Source organism: Penicillium concentricum, assembly GCF_028827145.1.
Source record: "Penicillium concentricum strain IBT 3081 chromosome Unknown utg000006l_segment0_segment0, whole genome shotgun sequence".
Lineage (NCBI taxonomy): Eukaryota > Fungi > Ascomycota > Eurotiomycetes > Eurotiales > Aspergillaceae > Penicillium > Penicillium concentricum.
In genome coordinates, this window is record NW_026622759.1 from 3,566,513 (window position 1) to 3,581,327 (window position 14,815).

Here is a 14,815-nt window from a genome sequence, read left to right on the forward strand (position 1 = left end):
TAAAACTAGACGAAGGTCACGCTCAACTGCTCCAAATCCTCATCCGCCGAGCTGGAACCGATATACAACGTGTATGTATCTTTATCCACCTGCTTCTTCTCATTGAGATAATATCCCATTTCTTCCGTCTGAATCTCAAATGTAACACTCCTCGATTCTCCGGGCTCCAAGCGGACCTTTTCGAACCGCACCAAATTCTTTAGCGGTCTCTCGATCAGTGGAGCAAACTTAGAGAGGTAGACCTGCACAACTTGCTTCCCAGCAACAGAGCCAGTGTTTGTCAAAGTTGCCGAAACGGAAACTTTTCCTTTCGTGGAAACCCGAGCATCGGCCTTGACATTGTTAAGTTAGAACGATATGTAGCTAAGGCCATGGCCGAATGGATACCGTGCCGTTTTATTGATCATCACATCTTGGTAATCAGATGGAGTGTCGACATTGAGCTGCTTTCGATCCAACGCGATGTAGTTGTAGTAGATTGGAATAGCGGATGATAACTTCGGGATGACATCTGGGAGCGATTAGATCCAATCACCTCGATACCCTTGCAATCTCTAAAGTACTCATATCAGAATGGATATTTACGGCGATCTTGTCTCACACATGGGGTGACCTGTCACACTGGTTCGTACACAATTTCCAAGGCTTGATTGTTTTTTATTGGCCAGGACGTCCTATCGAGGTGCATATAATATGCATGCTTCCTTACAGTTCATTTGGATATGAAAAATCATGGTAGTCATCCAAGCCATGGGAATAGGGGCTTCGATTGGTAAAGGTAAGACCTAAATGCAGTTGCGGTTCTTCAGCTGAAGTCTACAGGGTATTCAGCTCAGCCCCAAAACGCCTCCGAAGTACTAGTTCAGGGATTACAGGGTTGAACTATCACCCTTTTATTTCATTTCATTTAAGATGTGTACTTTAAAGAAAGCCATTACCTAGAGGTTCCAGGCAGCTTCAATTTTCTTCACCCAGAAGATTCCTATCATGGGTGTTCCCCAACAGCAACCTTTTGGTTACAAATGGCGCTCTTCCAAATGGTTTGTTATCTCTACTGTCACTCTTGCCTTGTTTGGTGGTTGGTATGCCTACAATCCACTTTACAGTCTGTCGCTAACACTGTCTACTGTTAGAAACCTTCCTATATGCATTCATTGTTCCTATTTTAGACTACATGTTACGGACTCGCCTGCACATTGATCGCTCCAAGACTCAGAGTGTTACGTCTGCAGTACTCGGCCTCCATGGCGCTATCTCTGTCGTCGCTGGTCCCATCATCGGTCATTTCGCCGATAAGACCCCAAACCGCAAGACACCATTACTGCTTTCTCTTATCACCTGTATAATAGGGACCCTCATGATTGCCAGCACCCATTCGGTTCCGATCCTCTTACTAGGTCGCGTCTTGCAGGCAGTTGCGGGATCCGCAGTCTGGATCATCGGCTATGCAACCATCGCAGATACCGCGGATCAGGCGAATCTCGGCACGATAATGGGGATTGCAATGTCTTTTGTCAACTTGGGAGTCATCGGCGGGCCCGCAGTCTCTGGGTTGTTACTGGAAGTGGCGGGATATTGGATAACTTGGATGACACCGCTCCTCATTTTGGCTATCGATCTTGTCGCGCGGCTTTTGATGATCGAGAGTCCGTCGAAGAGTTCATCTCCTAATACAAGGTCCACGAAGACAGCAGAGACGGCAGACTTAACAGAGACCACGGGTCTACTGATCTCGCATGACGATCCTCAAGACCTACCCGACGAGGCAGGCGGCTTTTGGCGTATTATGCTGTGTGATGCTCGCGTTCTGACTGTTCTACTCATTCAGATATTGAGCATAGCAGTGGGAACGTGCTTCAACGCGACTATTCCGCTATTTGTACAAGAAACCTTTGGATGGGGTCCTAGTAAGATTGGATTCCTGTTCTCCTGCTTAATCCTGCCCAGTCTCCTAGTCGGTCCCCTCGCAGGCTGGATTCGGGACCGTGTCGGGACACGATATCCTGCTGCAATTTCGTTAGTTCTTCAGGCAGCGGTGTTAGTACTATTGGGTATTGCTGGAAACGAGCGAATCACCTGGGCGAGTGCTCAGAACTATGGCGGGACACTTTATATAGCATCTATCGTGGCTATGGGTGCATTGCGGCCTTTTATGGCTGGCTTAGGACCTATCGAATTGACTGGTGAGTGTTGATCCCTCTTATTAAAGTCAATCAATTTGTGCGTCATTCTAATTATTCATCATAGCTGCTGTCAAGTCACACCAAGACCGGACCCCAGGTATCTTTGGGCCCGAGGGAGGGCTATCCCGGGTGTTTGCTATGATGGAGGTTGCTGCTTCCATTGGGATGACAATTGGTCCAATTGTGGGTGGTTCGCTCAAGGAACTCTTTGGTTACGACTATATGAACTGGACTTGGAGTAAGTGGTTAGCCCAGTTTTCTTGTGATGTTGCTAATAAAAGTAGGTCTGCTTTATATCTTCCTTGCTGGGCTTGTAATGTGTTTCTTAGGATCCGAGGATCCCGATATAATTTCCCCTGCTGATGGAGACTGCTAGAACTGTTTTAAGGTTCTTGAAACACATTGTATTATATTTTGTCGAGAACTACATGTCTATATGCAAGCGTAGCTTACTCCGGCCTAGCACCAACGTAACCGTCTCCAATGAGCTTGATCCATTGCAAAGAGGGTCACCATCGCTCAATTTAATGGACAGCCCCTTGTTCCCCACATGATCGAATCCGGTATGTGGCCATATATTGACGCATGCGGAAAGTGAGGCTGAATGTCATTGTCGTATTTCGCCCAGGAACACGAGATTCAGATCTAAGCCCCTGATTGGTTTGCTGGATGTAGAAAAATGATTATAGCAGTGTATTGATTAATATTAAACGCTAGTCTCGAAAGACCCAAGTATCGCCAGATATCCTCCATCATATTGTACAATCCAATCTAATCACAAACATAGCAGTGGTATCTTGGCTCTCAAATAACACAAAAGGGTCATAGAATCATCGACCAGTGCACGCGCATCAGTCCGCTCAGATAAACATACTTGGAACAGCAAGTATCTTACACCAGCAACCTAGATGTTGCCAGTATACGCCGAGTTACCGTAGCCATAGGCACCGGAAGCTGGGACAGGTGCCGGAACATTGGCGTTCTTATTTTTACCCCAAGAGCCGAACCAACTCTTCTCTGTCTTGGGCTCGCCATCCATCTCGAGGTCATAGGGGGTTGGGTGGCCGGGCAGAGCATCAGAACCGCCGACGTCGCCCTCGGGGATGTCCTTGTTACGACGCCAGAATGCCTTGCGGCTACCGCTGGTGTAGCCGTTGCTGGGGGAGGGACCGAAACGCTTCTCGCGCTTGTGGTGGCGGGCGAGAAGTATTTGGAAAAGGATGGAGATCAAGAAGAAGAAGCTGGGCGATTCGTTAGCATAATCACAAGATAACAGTATCTGTAATCTAGGATCAACTCACATTCCGATAATCGATACTGCAAAGACGACCTTTTCCAGTCTGCAGGCCATGCTGAATTTCAGCCCCTTAGAAGCAGTATCATCGTCGGCGTTGCCCGTGCCCATTGGTGTGTCGACTGTTCCGGTACATTTGCCAACACCATCGCGGGTAAGGATAGCGATAGCGACCATCGCACCGATAAAGCACACGTCCAGGGCAACGCCCAGGAATGCAAAGAAGGCAACACCGCCCAAACAGCAGGTGAAAATGATGCCTAGCAGGCCGTAGGCGGTTGCTGCGCCTGCTAAGCCTTCAACGGCCTTGATCCATGTCGCAATGTGTTGGTCATTCCTGGTCAAGACAGCCAAGAAGTAGGAGAAAATGCCGAGTATGACGGCAGCATCGAGGAACTGCAAAACACGCAGTCCAAGGTTAAAAAACCGGAGGATCACCCCGCCGGCTCCCATATTGTATAAAGTTGTATTGAATATTCTTGGGTATAAAGGTGACTGTTATGACCGTAAGGTCCAAGGGAAATATGTGTAGGAAACTCAGGCAACAGGATTTGCGCGAGTTATAAAGGAGACGGTATTTGACGATCAGTGGATGGCGGTATTGCAGAGAGATGCTCTTACCTCAATGGCTGACAGGGTCTGCGCCACACTCTAAGTGACCCCAGATGACCCACTCGGTGATGTCAATTCCATGGGTGAGGAGGTCCACCTTACTGTCTCCGGTTAAAGAATTCGCCACCGTACCATGTGAAGAAGAGAATTAAAATTAAGATTTCCCCAGCCACACTGCCACAATTTCAAATCTTCCTACTAGTACTATGACCCTTACACTTTCTATCTATAGATTCTACTAATTTTGGATATTATTGCCTATTTCTGTACATTGTAGTCTGCAAATCTGTGGTTCAACGATCTTTGAACCCCCGATGCGAGGTGTTCATCGAGATTTTCAGTTGAAAATAAAGTTAGAAAGAGTTACAATAAACTGAAACTAGCGCAGTTCAAACAATAGTGTATAGTAGTTTAATATCCTTCCATGCATGACCCAACATACATACCGCTACTAGTATCATCTCGTTCACATCTTCAAGAGACCTATGTAGCTTGCGTGTTATTGGCCCTTGTAGGTGGCTGTATTGTACTGCTGAGCATCGAGTATTTTAAATATGGCCAGAGCCCATTGTACGAATCCGCCACGTTGAAAATGACGTCTGCACCCACTCATTCTACTGGGCCTTCTGCGCCACGTCCACTTGTGCAAACATTACAAACATACAAGGTACAATGGGGAATATGGGATATTAAAACTGGGTCTGCCGCATATGAAGGCAGATCATCATCTTGGGGAGATGAAGTTTGCGGGGGTAAACAAAATGAGGTATAGTCCTAGTCCAGCAGGGATGAGAGAGATTGCAGTATCCGCCTAGGTGCTAGGATGTGATCTGGCATAACTCCAGGCTAGCGCGTGTCACCAAATAATTTCCAGGACATGTGCTGCTGGCCGGAAGCACAGCTTTAGTCACAAGCACATTTGTCCACGGGTGATCCCGATGTGGATAAAGAGGCTGGGACCAGCCCGGACAAGGCACATCGCACCAATGTAGATCGTGAATTGGCATCACTGCCACAGTACTCCGTACAGAAGCTTGGGCCTGGTTGATACCTGTTGCCTAAAAGGCTCCACAACGAGCAAGCTTCTTAGAGGAACGTCAGAAATATGATCATCAATGCAAGATGCTGAGATGTCTTTCAATCATGAACCCTATTAGGACCCCTTTTTTTCAACTCACATTTTACTTGATTTGGAATTCCAGACAAAAGGCGATAGAATCCTCGGCAGTAGCCTGTGAGATTGCATGGTAGTGGACGGTGTCTTCTTATCGAAACCGGCTAACAGCCCGCCCTTCAGGAGTCTTCCTGGCGTTGCTTTTCTTGTTCAACGAAAGCACGGAGGATCGAATCCAGTCCTTCGTTGCGGCGAGCAAGTAGCATCACGTCAGACACATTGACGGTAGATCTACCGGCGTGTCTGGATCACAATGGGGTTAGTACACTGATTGTTATATGTACTATCGCATGGGAAGAATGGGAACAATTTGCTACACAACCGCAGCAATGGCGTCTACTTACTTCGCAAAGGATTCTAGATCCTGACTGATCGTCTCTGCGAATCGTCAGTTATAAAGACAAAAGGCTGGTAAACTGACATAAAACAATGGAACATACCTATCTGAGCCCAAACCATCTCTGTCAACGCACCGATGAACTGCGGAGTGGCATTGACGCCTAGCTTGATAGTCTCCTCATCCACGATCTTGCCGATAGACAACCACAGCGCAGATTTCAAGCGCTACAAAAGAGAGTTAGCTAGGTATATGACAATATCGTACTAACACTGACCTCCTCCAGACTAGCCTCTTCAGTCTGCTCCATGGTGATGAGATAGTGCAAGACAACAAGCCGGGCGCGCCCCCATATAAAACCCACGACATCTGATTGGCCGACGACGCGTCCGCGGATTAACGGCTAATCCGGCACACAAACCACGCTAATCCCAAAGAGGAGACTTTCTCGTTGCGGGAACCGCGGAATATCGAAGAAGCGCAAAGCAATCGCAGATCCCACCAATTAATCCCTCAATCCTTAAAAAACTTTCTACTTTGTCCTTATCTACCTTTGGCCGTCGTCTTCTACAGCCTCCTCCCACTCCGCGGGTAGCAACCGAGCTCCTACCCCCTCCAAACCCTCAAGCAAACAAAAAAATCCAATCATCCACCATGTCCACACCCCAGTCAGACCTGAGCGAGAAGGCCGCCGCCGCGGCCGAGGACTTCTTCGCCCAGCTCTATGTCTTCTTCGAGACGATCGTCACCCGCTTCTTCAAAAACGGATATGCCTCCATCGCCCAGATGAGCGGAAAGCGCTGGACCAAAGTCATCGGCAGCGTGGTCGTTTACCTAATTCTCCGACCTTGGATCGAGAAGACGTTCAAGTGGATGCACGACCGCGACCAGAAAAAGCAGAAGGCGAAGCGCGAGAAGGAAAAGGCCAATTTCGGGAAAGTCAAGGTGTCGCCGAACTCTCTACGTGCTGGTGGTGACAGCGGCAAGGGGAAGGTCCTTGGTGAAGTCGATCACACCGATGATGAGCTTGAGGATGAGGAGGATCTTATGGCTGCTGCTAGTGGGGTTCCTGAGTGGAATGACATGGCGCGCAAGCGTCAGAAGAACTACATCAAGCGTGTGAAGAAGGATCAGCGCGCGGAGGATTTGAGTCGTGATCAGATTATGGACTTGTTGGATTGGAGTGAGGAGGAGGAGGTGGATGAGAAGGTCAAGAAGGATCTTTGAGATTTGAATCGTCTTGGGTCTTGTGTGCATTGCATGGTCGATGGGGTTTTTGCTTCTTGTATTTTTTATTAGTAGATTCCAAATTTAATAGGACCTCCATGGCCCATTTCGCTTCCAAATCAATTTTGTGAACTACTCTAACATCCGATGTTAAAAACTCTCTACTTTGCACAATAACGTATACTTGGAAGTCATAAATCTACTATTTGCACCTAAAACATGCATCCAATCCAGTCATCCGAGCTAGAACTTTTATCGTAAGCACTTCTAGTAACCAGCCATCGCCGCATCTTATTCGTATTCATGAACAGTTCGTAACATGTCGCCAATGGCTTTAGAATTAGGTCCCTCGCAAGAGATCAGTGAAGCCTCCGCAAGGCCTCAATTATTCGCTTGACCTCCTCCACATCAGAAGAGCCAATCTCCTGCACAATCTCCTCTTGCATGCTTGATGTACAGTTCAAGAACTGCTCAATAAGCTCGCCGTCCACGAACCGGTACGGTGCATCAGCGCTGCGCACCATAGTTCTGAAGCCGCGGAACTTGTCGAATGACAAGTTACCCAATGATTTGATTTTGGTGGAAAGAACGGCTTGCAGAGTCATAAGGAAATCTTGATGTTCGGGGTTGATAACGGCGAAGAGGAAGATGGAGCCCTCGACCTTTGAATAGGTTAGTGAATTGGCCTTGAATGCCGATCAACACGGTCAACTTGTGTGAACTTACTGTTGCCATGAACGCCCGCGGTGTCACTGTAACGCTGGCAAGCTGTGCAATATTAACTGGTCGGATGCGATTTACCATCTCCCCTAGTGAAATTTCGCTAGTAGGGATCAGCCTGTGCTTGTCCTGAGCGGTGACTCCATTCATATTCCGCGAGAGAACGATGAGGTTTCCTTCAGCGTCGCTCTGCAGGAATGTCTCGTCTCCAACGCAGGCAATTGCTGTGCTCCAGACGGTCTGATAATGACGACCGACTTCGGTCAGCGTGGCAGGCTCCCCAGCGTGACTCGGTGTATACCTAACAAGACAAAGGCTCTTCATCAGATCTGCCACCGCAATTAGGTTGTCGACGACTGTTACGTCAACTGGTGCAGTGGAAGTCCGATATGCAGCGAGCTTCTCGAGCTTCATTGGTCCAACGTTATTGACTTTGACTCTATACACAACGACCTGGATATTGTCAGTACAGGGTTCAAACCTACAGTCGATTGGTACTCACGGTCTTAACGAGTGCCGCAACCACGCAATCCCCCATCATTGCGAGAGCACGACAAGCACCCATAACCGGCAGTTCAGCGACTTGGCTCAGCTTGCGGCCGTGGTCGACTTCCAAAATGAGGATCCGCCCGCGGATCGATTCCTCCTGGTCTTCGTCTGCGAATGCCGTGCCGACAACAAATCGATCCTTCATGATCTCTTTTCCATTTTCGTCTTTCCCTGCCGGGAGCTCGGCACGAACGACACTTTCCACTAGTTCGTCGGGGCCTAGTTCTAATGCATCAAGACGCCGGAACATGATCTCATCGGCAAGGACAAAGTGGCTCTTGACGACCTCGGCACCATTCTCGAGCTTGCGATCAATCGTGCCAATTCCAAATGCCTTCTCGGAAGGGGAATATGCCACACGACGAACAGTCGAGCCCATTGGTAGCGTTTGAATTTGAGTTGTGCGCTCTCTGTCAACCAGCGCGATCTTCAGCTCTTTCTCGGTTGCCACAGCGATGGAATCTGGGTATGCCTCTGCGTTCAAATGGCATATCCGTGATGCACCCTCGGAGTTCACTGCAGAGTAGATGATCCGGCCCTCGGAGCCGTAGATCAGGCTAGGATTCTCGCAGGTAGCGAAGACGTTGTACAGGCCATCACCCTTGGGGAGTTTCTTGAATGTGGGTTGTTCGGAACCAAGAATCAGCTTGTTCATCTTACTTAGCGAGTAGTCTTGTGGGTTTAATGAGAATGTGATGACGCAGCCATCAGCCATGGAGATGAAGAGGGTAGGCTCGCTATCTGCGAGCACTTCAGCTACAAGAACTGATCGAGGGAAGCTCTCCCCGGTAGGGCCTAGAGATTTTGTCTGAAGAACAGCGAAGTCCTTAATAGCCATAATTGACACCTTGGCTGACTGCGGGAACCCTGCGATGAAAACCCCCGTCGGCGTCGATGGGACAGTCAGACCAGAGATTTGCTGCTCGGCGCCGAGATCCTTCTGCGTAATGATCTGCACATTGTCCCTGATATCAAAGGATGCCACAATCTGGCCACTGATAGCGAGAACCAGATGGTCCTCATTAGCCGACGCGGCAGTGATCAGCTTCTGGTCTTGGGGCGCCCATTCAAATGTCACCATTCCGCTTTCTAGATCAGCTACCAGCACTCGCTGTTCTGTGACCTGGAGAATACGGCCACCCTGGAGTCTTGTAGCGAGAAGAGTACATTCCGTGAGTGAAAGCCCCAAGAAGTTGTCCAACTCTTCAACTTCACCGTCCGGGCTAAACTGGAATACACGTGTTTCGTCAACAAATGTAACAATAAGCGTATCCAGGAAGCCGTCTTTGCTTCGAGTTTGCAGGCCCCATAGATCATTGATGTGCTCCATTTCTCCCAACACACCTAACTCTTCCATGCCAACGCCACTACGCACACTGCGTAACGTCCCGTCGTCAAATGCACCAGAGCCCGTCACAATTCGAGCCTGCCCGGACGAAAACTCATGTGTTTGGCTCTCATTTGAACGGTTCCCAAGATCCATAATAGTGAAGTCGAGGATTGGTGCGATGTTAGACAATGTCTGGATGACCTCAAACGAGCTTCCATCGAGCCGGAGGACCTGTGAGTCGCCGTGATGCGAACCAACAAACAACATGCCTCCGCCGAGATAGACCAGCACCGACGCACGAGCCGTCTTCCCCAGATACTCAAGCTTCCAGTCATCGATTCCGCCCAAGTTGTTCAGAATGAAAGACAGGAAGAATAGCCTCCCATAGTCATCAGCCAACAGCCACCGCTGACTATCGACTTTCTCCCAGGCCACAAATACTGTCGCCTCGTCAAGATTCCGTGTAATCACATCATTGGCGTTATCGTCGATGTACTTGATGGACGTCTCCCCAAGCACAATAAGACCGCCTAGTGGAGCTGGGATAGGGATAATATGCGAGGATCCAAGGTCAAGCTCCTGTCCGAATTCACCTCCCTCCAACTTCTGCACCTCCTTGAAAGTAGCATCTGCCGAAGTCCCCGAAGTGCCTGGTGTAAAATCCAACTCGCGGATTCGAAGTCGTACCTTCTGCTGGTTATCCTCGTAAAGCAATGCCAGCCAGGGATTAGATTCGGAATGCAAGAATGCCGAAGATCGAACGAAAATCTCATCGATGCGGGATGTAGTCGGCTTATCAAGCTCTCCAACCTGCAGCGGCTGGTCGGCCTGGGACCCTGCCATCGACATCCGGCCTCGTTTCTTCGTTGGTTGCACGATCGGCACGACAACTATCACGCCCTCGTATACTTCCAGAGTCATGAACCGGCCTGTGGGATCGATTAGGCATCGCGGTGCGCATTGGGACTCCCGAGACGAGGGCTCGGCGATGTCGACGCAGGTTCGCGCTGTTTTGATCTCATTTGATTCACGGTCCCATCTTATCGTAAAATAGTTATATTGGTCTGTGCCGACGAAGAGGTGGTCCGTTGGCGAATTTGTAGGTGCCGGCAGGCGCGCTAGCATAGTGACCCGCGCATTCAGAGCGCGAGTCGCGGTCAGGACGATTCCATCCGGGGTGAGTGTGTAGAACTCGAGGCGACTGGCTTTTCTGTAGGTTCGTGGGAGAGTTAGCTATCGTGCTTGTCGTCATCGGGTGGGAGGTCGGCTTAGGTGCCGGTAGCTTCGCGGGAGGATGGGACTCACGCTGCGACTAGGCACTCTTCCTCCGGAGCGAAGAAGTTTAACTTCACTGCATGACGGATGCTGCTTGCCCGATGAATGGGCACGACATAAGCCATCGTAGTTCAACAACCCGGGGTACCTGACAGCGCGGAGCTAGTTGGGCTTGAGGTTCAGCGCACCACCTTGCGAGGATGGAATATGTCGGAGAGTGAGAGGTACAGGGGATTGAGATAGCGAAGGTTGATGGCGAATTATGGACTGCACATATCTCTAAACCAACTCTGTTAAGGCAAGGATTGCTCGGTCGGTGGGGGGATAGAGAAGTTGAGGTTTCCGTGCAAATGACGTCTAAAGTCCGCGCTTACGACCGAAAACATCCAAGGCATGCATCCTTCCAATTGAATAAATAGTTACATATATGAACATAGGATTTTATTTCAATTCGAAAGGGGAAAAAAATTAAATTCCTTTTATAATCACAAGTCTAAAGTCATACCCCGCCCAAACGGCAGTCCATAGCTAACAAGATCAAGGTCCTCAATACGAGGGCAATGTTAAGGAAACATGGCAAATGAAACAAGATATCGTATCGAACAAAATGATAATATATAGGCCCGAGCATCTAACCTGGTGCAAGTGCAAAGAAGTGTTCATCAATCATGAGATCATGACCAGACGTCCTCCTGGTAGCTGCCGCTGCTACGCATGTGCTTAACCATCTCCTCGCCCTTTTCAGCAGGCAAACCCCGTTGATCGGCAATGATGTGGCCAAGGACCAGGTTGACCTCACGAGCCATGTTGGCAGCATCACCGCAGACGTAGAAGTTGGCCTTTTCCTTGAGCAGCTCGCTGACAAGCTCGGCATTCTCCTTCAGACGGTGCTGGACGTAAACCTTCTGGGATCCCTCGCGGGAGAAGGCAGTAATAATCTTCAAGGAGTCACCCATCTGATCTTGGTAGGTCTAAGGGAATCATATCAGTTTGAAGGTTCGAATTTCCAGTGTGGGGGAATTGTTTTCATACCTTGAATTCATCCTTGTAGATGAAGTCCTCGTCGCTCTTGCGGCATCCAAAGAACAAAAGCGTGGTGCCAACCTTCTCTCCCTTGGCAGCAAGAGCAGCGCGTTCCTGGATGAACCCACGGAAAGGCGCGACACCAGTACCGGGGCCAACCATGATGATAGGCTTGGACGGGTCGGAAGGCAGCTTGAAGTTAGAATGACGAACGTGGACAGGCACGTGGATACCATCGTACTTGTTGCGAGGACCGTTGATCGAGTAAGTCAGGCCGTGAGGATCGGGGGACGGGTCACCGTTCTGCTTTTGCTTAAGGGCCAAGAGGTAGTTGGTGGTGACACCCTTGACCATGTGCGAGGCACCCGGCAGACGAACAGACTCGACGACAGCGGTAATGCTGATCTTATCCTTTTGAACCAGAGAAGACGAAGAGATAGAGTAGTAACGGGGCTGGAGCTTGTTGATACCCTCAATCAGCAGAGAGAAAGGAACGGCAGTAAACGGCTTGGAAGTGATGCTTTGGAGTGCCTGAGCAATGGTAAAGCATTGGTTGGTGACCTTCTCGTGGAAGTAATCCTTGTCGTTACCCAAGCGGACAATCTCGGTTTTGCTCTCCTCATCGGGAGCGAAAGGCGCGAGGGACGAAACAAATTGACGAGAGACGGGGGCGCAAACTTCCATGTAGTAGCGGACAGCGGCGTCATAGGTGGTCGGGGTCGGAATAGGGATCTTGGCCGTGACATCGATACCCTTGACGTTGATCACCGAGTGGCGCTTTCCCTCAATACCAAAGACTTCAAGGAAGCGATCGACCTCGGCACCAGCGTTTGTGGGCCAGATAGCGATGTGATCACCAGTCTGGTAGCTGAGGTTGCTACCAGCGATGCTGATTTCCATGTGCAAACAGTTACGGTCCTTGACCGTGAACAGTTCCGAGGACTCGACAATGGGGGCGATGTAGGGGTTATGCGCGGAGAAGGGACCCTTGGGGCTACCCTCACGGTGGGAGGCAGTGGGCTCACCCAGATAGACGGACTCCTCCTCGGGGGATTTCTCATCATCCTCGACAACGGAGAACACGGCTTCGTAGACAGCTTCACGTTCCTGGAGATCCATGGCTTCCGACAGAGCAGCCCACATGGGCTCCTTCCAGGATAGGAAATCTTCCTCCATGGTGCCGGCGCCATCGTCACCCTCACCAGCAGTTCCAATGCGCTGCGCACCAAGTTTGGTCAGAGCGGTATCGACCTGACGGACCATGGCGTTGTAGTGCTCATAAGTATTGTTACCCAGACCGAATGCGACATACTTCATCGAGGAGAGAGGCTTGTCTTCGGGGGAGGCGCCGCTCTCAAAGGCGACGTCCTCACCGGTGAAGAACTGGTAGAACTCCACGGCGTTATCGGTGGGCTCACCCTCGCCGTAGGTGGCCAGCACGAAGAATGCGACCTTGTCATCGGGGAATTTGTCCAGGTTCTCGTAATCATAGTCCTCAATATCGGCGACCATAGTCTTCAGGCCGAAGCGCTGAGAACCTTCCTTGGCGAGTCGAGATGCGTAATCCTCCGCAGTACCAGTCTGGGAACCGTAAAAGATGACACAGTTCTTGCCTGTCTCCTCCATCTTCTCCACGATGTCGCGGGTTTTGCCGCTCTTAGCGGCTCCATTCAGGGTGGCGGCGGAGGCATATGGGTCTTTGGGGACGGCCCAGTAGCTACCCTTGGTGAAGTAGGCAACGCTACCAACCAAGAGTGCCACCAGGACAACCAAATCGAGTGTATCCAGTTGCGCCATGTCGAAAACAAGGAGGTTTGTGGCGCGAATTCCCGCCGGGAAGGGATAACTAATTAACTGTGTTCCACGAGAGAAACAAACCCAAAGAAGAAAGATAAAACTTTGGCAAGTATGCCCTCCCCGAAGGCCTAAATGAGAATGTTGTACAGGATAGAAAGCAGAAGAAGCCAACAGGTGGTCTGATCCCCACCCTGAGCGGCTTCCGAGATTGTGGATCTTTCACAGGCAAATCCTCACCGCTGTCTGCTTACGTCTTGTCGTACTCCGAGTAAGTTAGGAGTATAAAGATACTCTAGAAGCCTTTTTTTGGAATGAAAATAAAAGTTAAAAGAAAATAAGCCATTCAATTCCCTTACAAACTAGTTTTATATAAATAAATATGGCCGAGGGCAAGTCGGTAACATATCGCCGCTCTGTACTCCGTTCCCCACGGCAGTTTCTCCCCCCAAAAGGTCAATAAAGAAAAGGCGGAGCTCGGATAAGGAGAAGGCGGCAAGACCACTCGGGAGATAACAAGGACATTTGACATCTTCACGGTTATGCGGAATACTTTCCGCTTTTCTCTTTCTCCTTCCTATACTCCGTAGACCTTAAGAGACCTCCCCGTGGCAAGTTGCCATTCTGGGATCTCCAGGGCTCGGATCCCGGCTTTAATGTGGGGAAAGATCGTCTATATAACAGCGTGTACTCAACCTCTTGATGTAGAGCTATGTCCTTCTTTCCAGGATGTCATCCAAATATGTGTCTTATTCAGACTTATACATATCCACGGATGTAAGATAGGCTCTAAGTCTCACATATACATTTTTAAAACTATCCTTCTATGGACACTTCAATTTGGGCTATTCGGCGAATGGCATGCCGTCTCTGATATATATATAGGATCGAAAGACTGACTACATACTCCAAAAATAGAGATATATATCAAACCAGCCTTGGAGACTATCCAATTACATTTAGGTCCTATAACCTCCCTCCACGCGTTCTCCCAGGAGTACTCCGTAACTCCGTAGATGTTTCAAATCTCCAAACGGGCACTTGATTCGATAGGTTCCCTTGAGCCTTACGTCACTTACAGCTCTGGAAAAACATATATAATATTTGAAAAAGAGATAGAAATTTCTCATTCTAATCCCTAAATAAAAAGAGAATAGAAATGTAAACTGGGTTAAGAAAATATGATAGTTAACAGACTGTGAGGCTCTGAGATGTAAAAGCCAAGGCCGCGGTGCCCGACGGGATCTCAAGAAATCAGATGAATACATAAATAAAAAGGAAAACATCTAGTATATTG

The 14,815-nt window shown here is 49.3% G+C and overlaps 7 protein-coding genes across 7 annotated transcripts; 2 read left to right on the top strand and 5 right to left on the bottom strand.

Moving 5' to 3' along the window:
* Positions 1-5: 5 nt before the first annotated feature.
* On the bottom strand, positions 6-605 carry N7517_011595 (uncharacterized protein; the record flags this gene model as incomplete). Its single annotated transcript, XM_056729318.1, has 3 exons — positions 6-332; positions 411-511; positions 602-605. 3 exons carry the CDS (start codon positions 603-605, stop codon positions 6-8), a joined length of 432 nt encoding a protein of 143 aa, XP_056575133.1.
* A 382-nt stretch (positions 606-987) lies between these two features.
* Positions 988-2,559, top strand: N7517_011596 (MFS transporter; the record flags this gene model as incomplete). Its single annotated transcript, XM_056729319.1, has 4 exons — positions 988-1,078; positions 1,134-2,183; positions 2,248-2,421; positions 2,468-2,559. The coding sequence occupies 4 exons, from the start codon at positions 988-990 to the stop codon at positions 2,557-2,559; spliced, it is 1,407 nt and encodes a 468-aa protein (XP_056575134.1).
* Positions 2,560-3,087: 528 nt separating this feature from the next.
* N7517_011597 (uncharacterized protein) lies at positions 3,088-3,930 on the bottom strand (the record flags this gene model as incomplete). Its single annotated transcript, XM_056729320.1, has 2 exons — positions 3,088-3,424; positions 3,485-3,930. The coding sequence occupies 2 exons, from the start codon at positions 3,928-3,930 to the stop codon at positions 3,088-3,090; spliced, it is 783 nt and encodes a 260-aa protein (XP_056575135.1).
* A 1,452-nt stretch (positions 3,931-5,382) lies between these two features.
* On the bottom strand, positions 5,383-5,910 carry N7517_011598 (CENP-S family protein; the record flags this gene model as incomplete). Its single annotated transcript, XM_056729321.1, has 4 exons — positions 5,383-5,506; positions 5,608-5,641; positions 5,704-5,827; positions 5,878-5,910. 4 exons carry the CDS (start codon positions 5,908-5,910, stop codon positions 5,383-5,385), a joined length of 315 nt encoding a protein of 104 aa, XP_056575136.1.
* A 344-nt stretch (positions 5,911-6,254) lies between these two features.
* Positions 6,255-6,827, top strand: N7517_011599 (uncharacterized protein; the record flags this gene model as incomplete). The annotated part of the gene is made up of 1 exon (XM_056729322.1): positions 6,255-6,827. The coding sequence occupies one exon, from the start codon at positions 6,255-6,257 to the stop codon at positions 6,825-6,827; it is 573 nt and encodes a 190-aa protein (XP_056575137.1).
* A 359-nt stretch (positions 6,828-7,186) lies between these two features.
* Positions 7,187-10,826, bottom strand: N7517_011600 (DDB1/RSE1 family protein; the record flags this gene model as incomplete). Its single annotated transcript, XM_056729323.1, has 4 exons — positions 7,187-7,489; positions 7,554-8,000; positions 8,050-10,636; positions 10,732-10,826. 4 exons carry the CDS (start codon positions 10,824-10,826, stop codon positions 7,187-7,189), a joined length of 3,432 nt encoding a protein of 1,143 aa, XP_056575138.1.
* A 549-nt stretch (positions 10,827-11,375) lies between these two features.
* Positions 11,376-13,521, bottom strand: cprA (NADPH--hemoprotein reductase cprA; the record flags this gene model as incomplete). Its single annotated transcript, XM_056729324.1, has 2 exons — positions 11,376-11,672; positions 11,734-13,521. 2 exons carry the CDS (start codon positions 13,519-13,521, stop codon positions 11,376-11,378), a joined length of 2,085 nt encoding a protein of 694 aa, XP_056575139.1.
* Between the last annotated feature and the right edge of the window lie 1,294 nt (positions 13,522-14,815).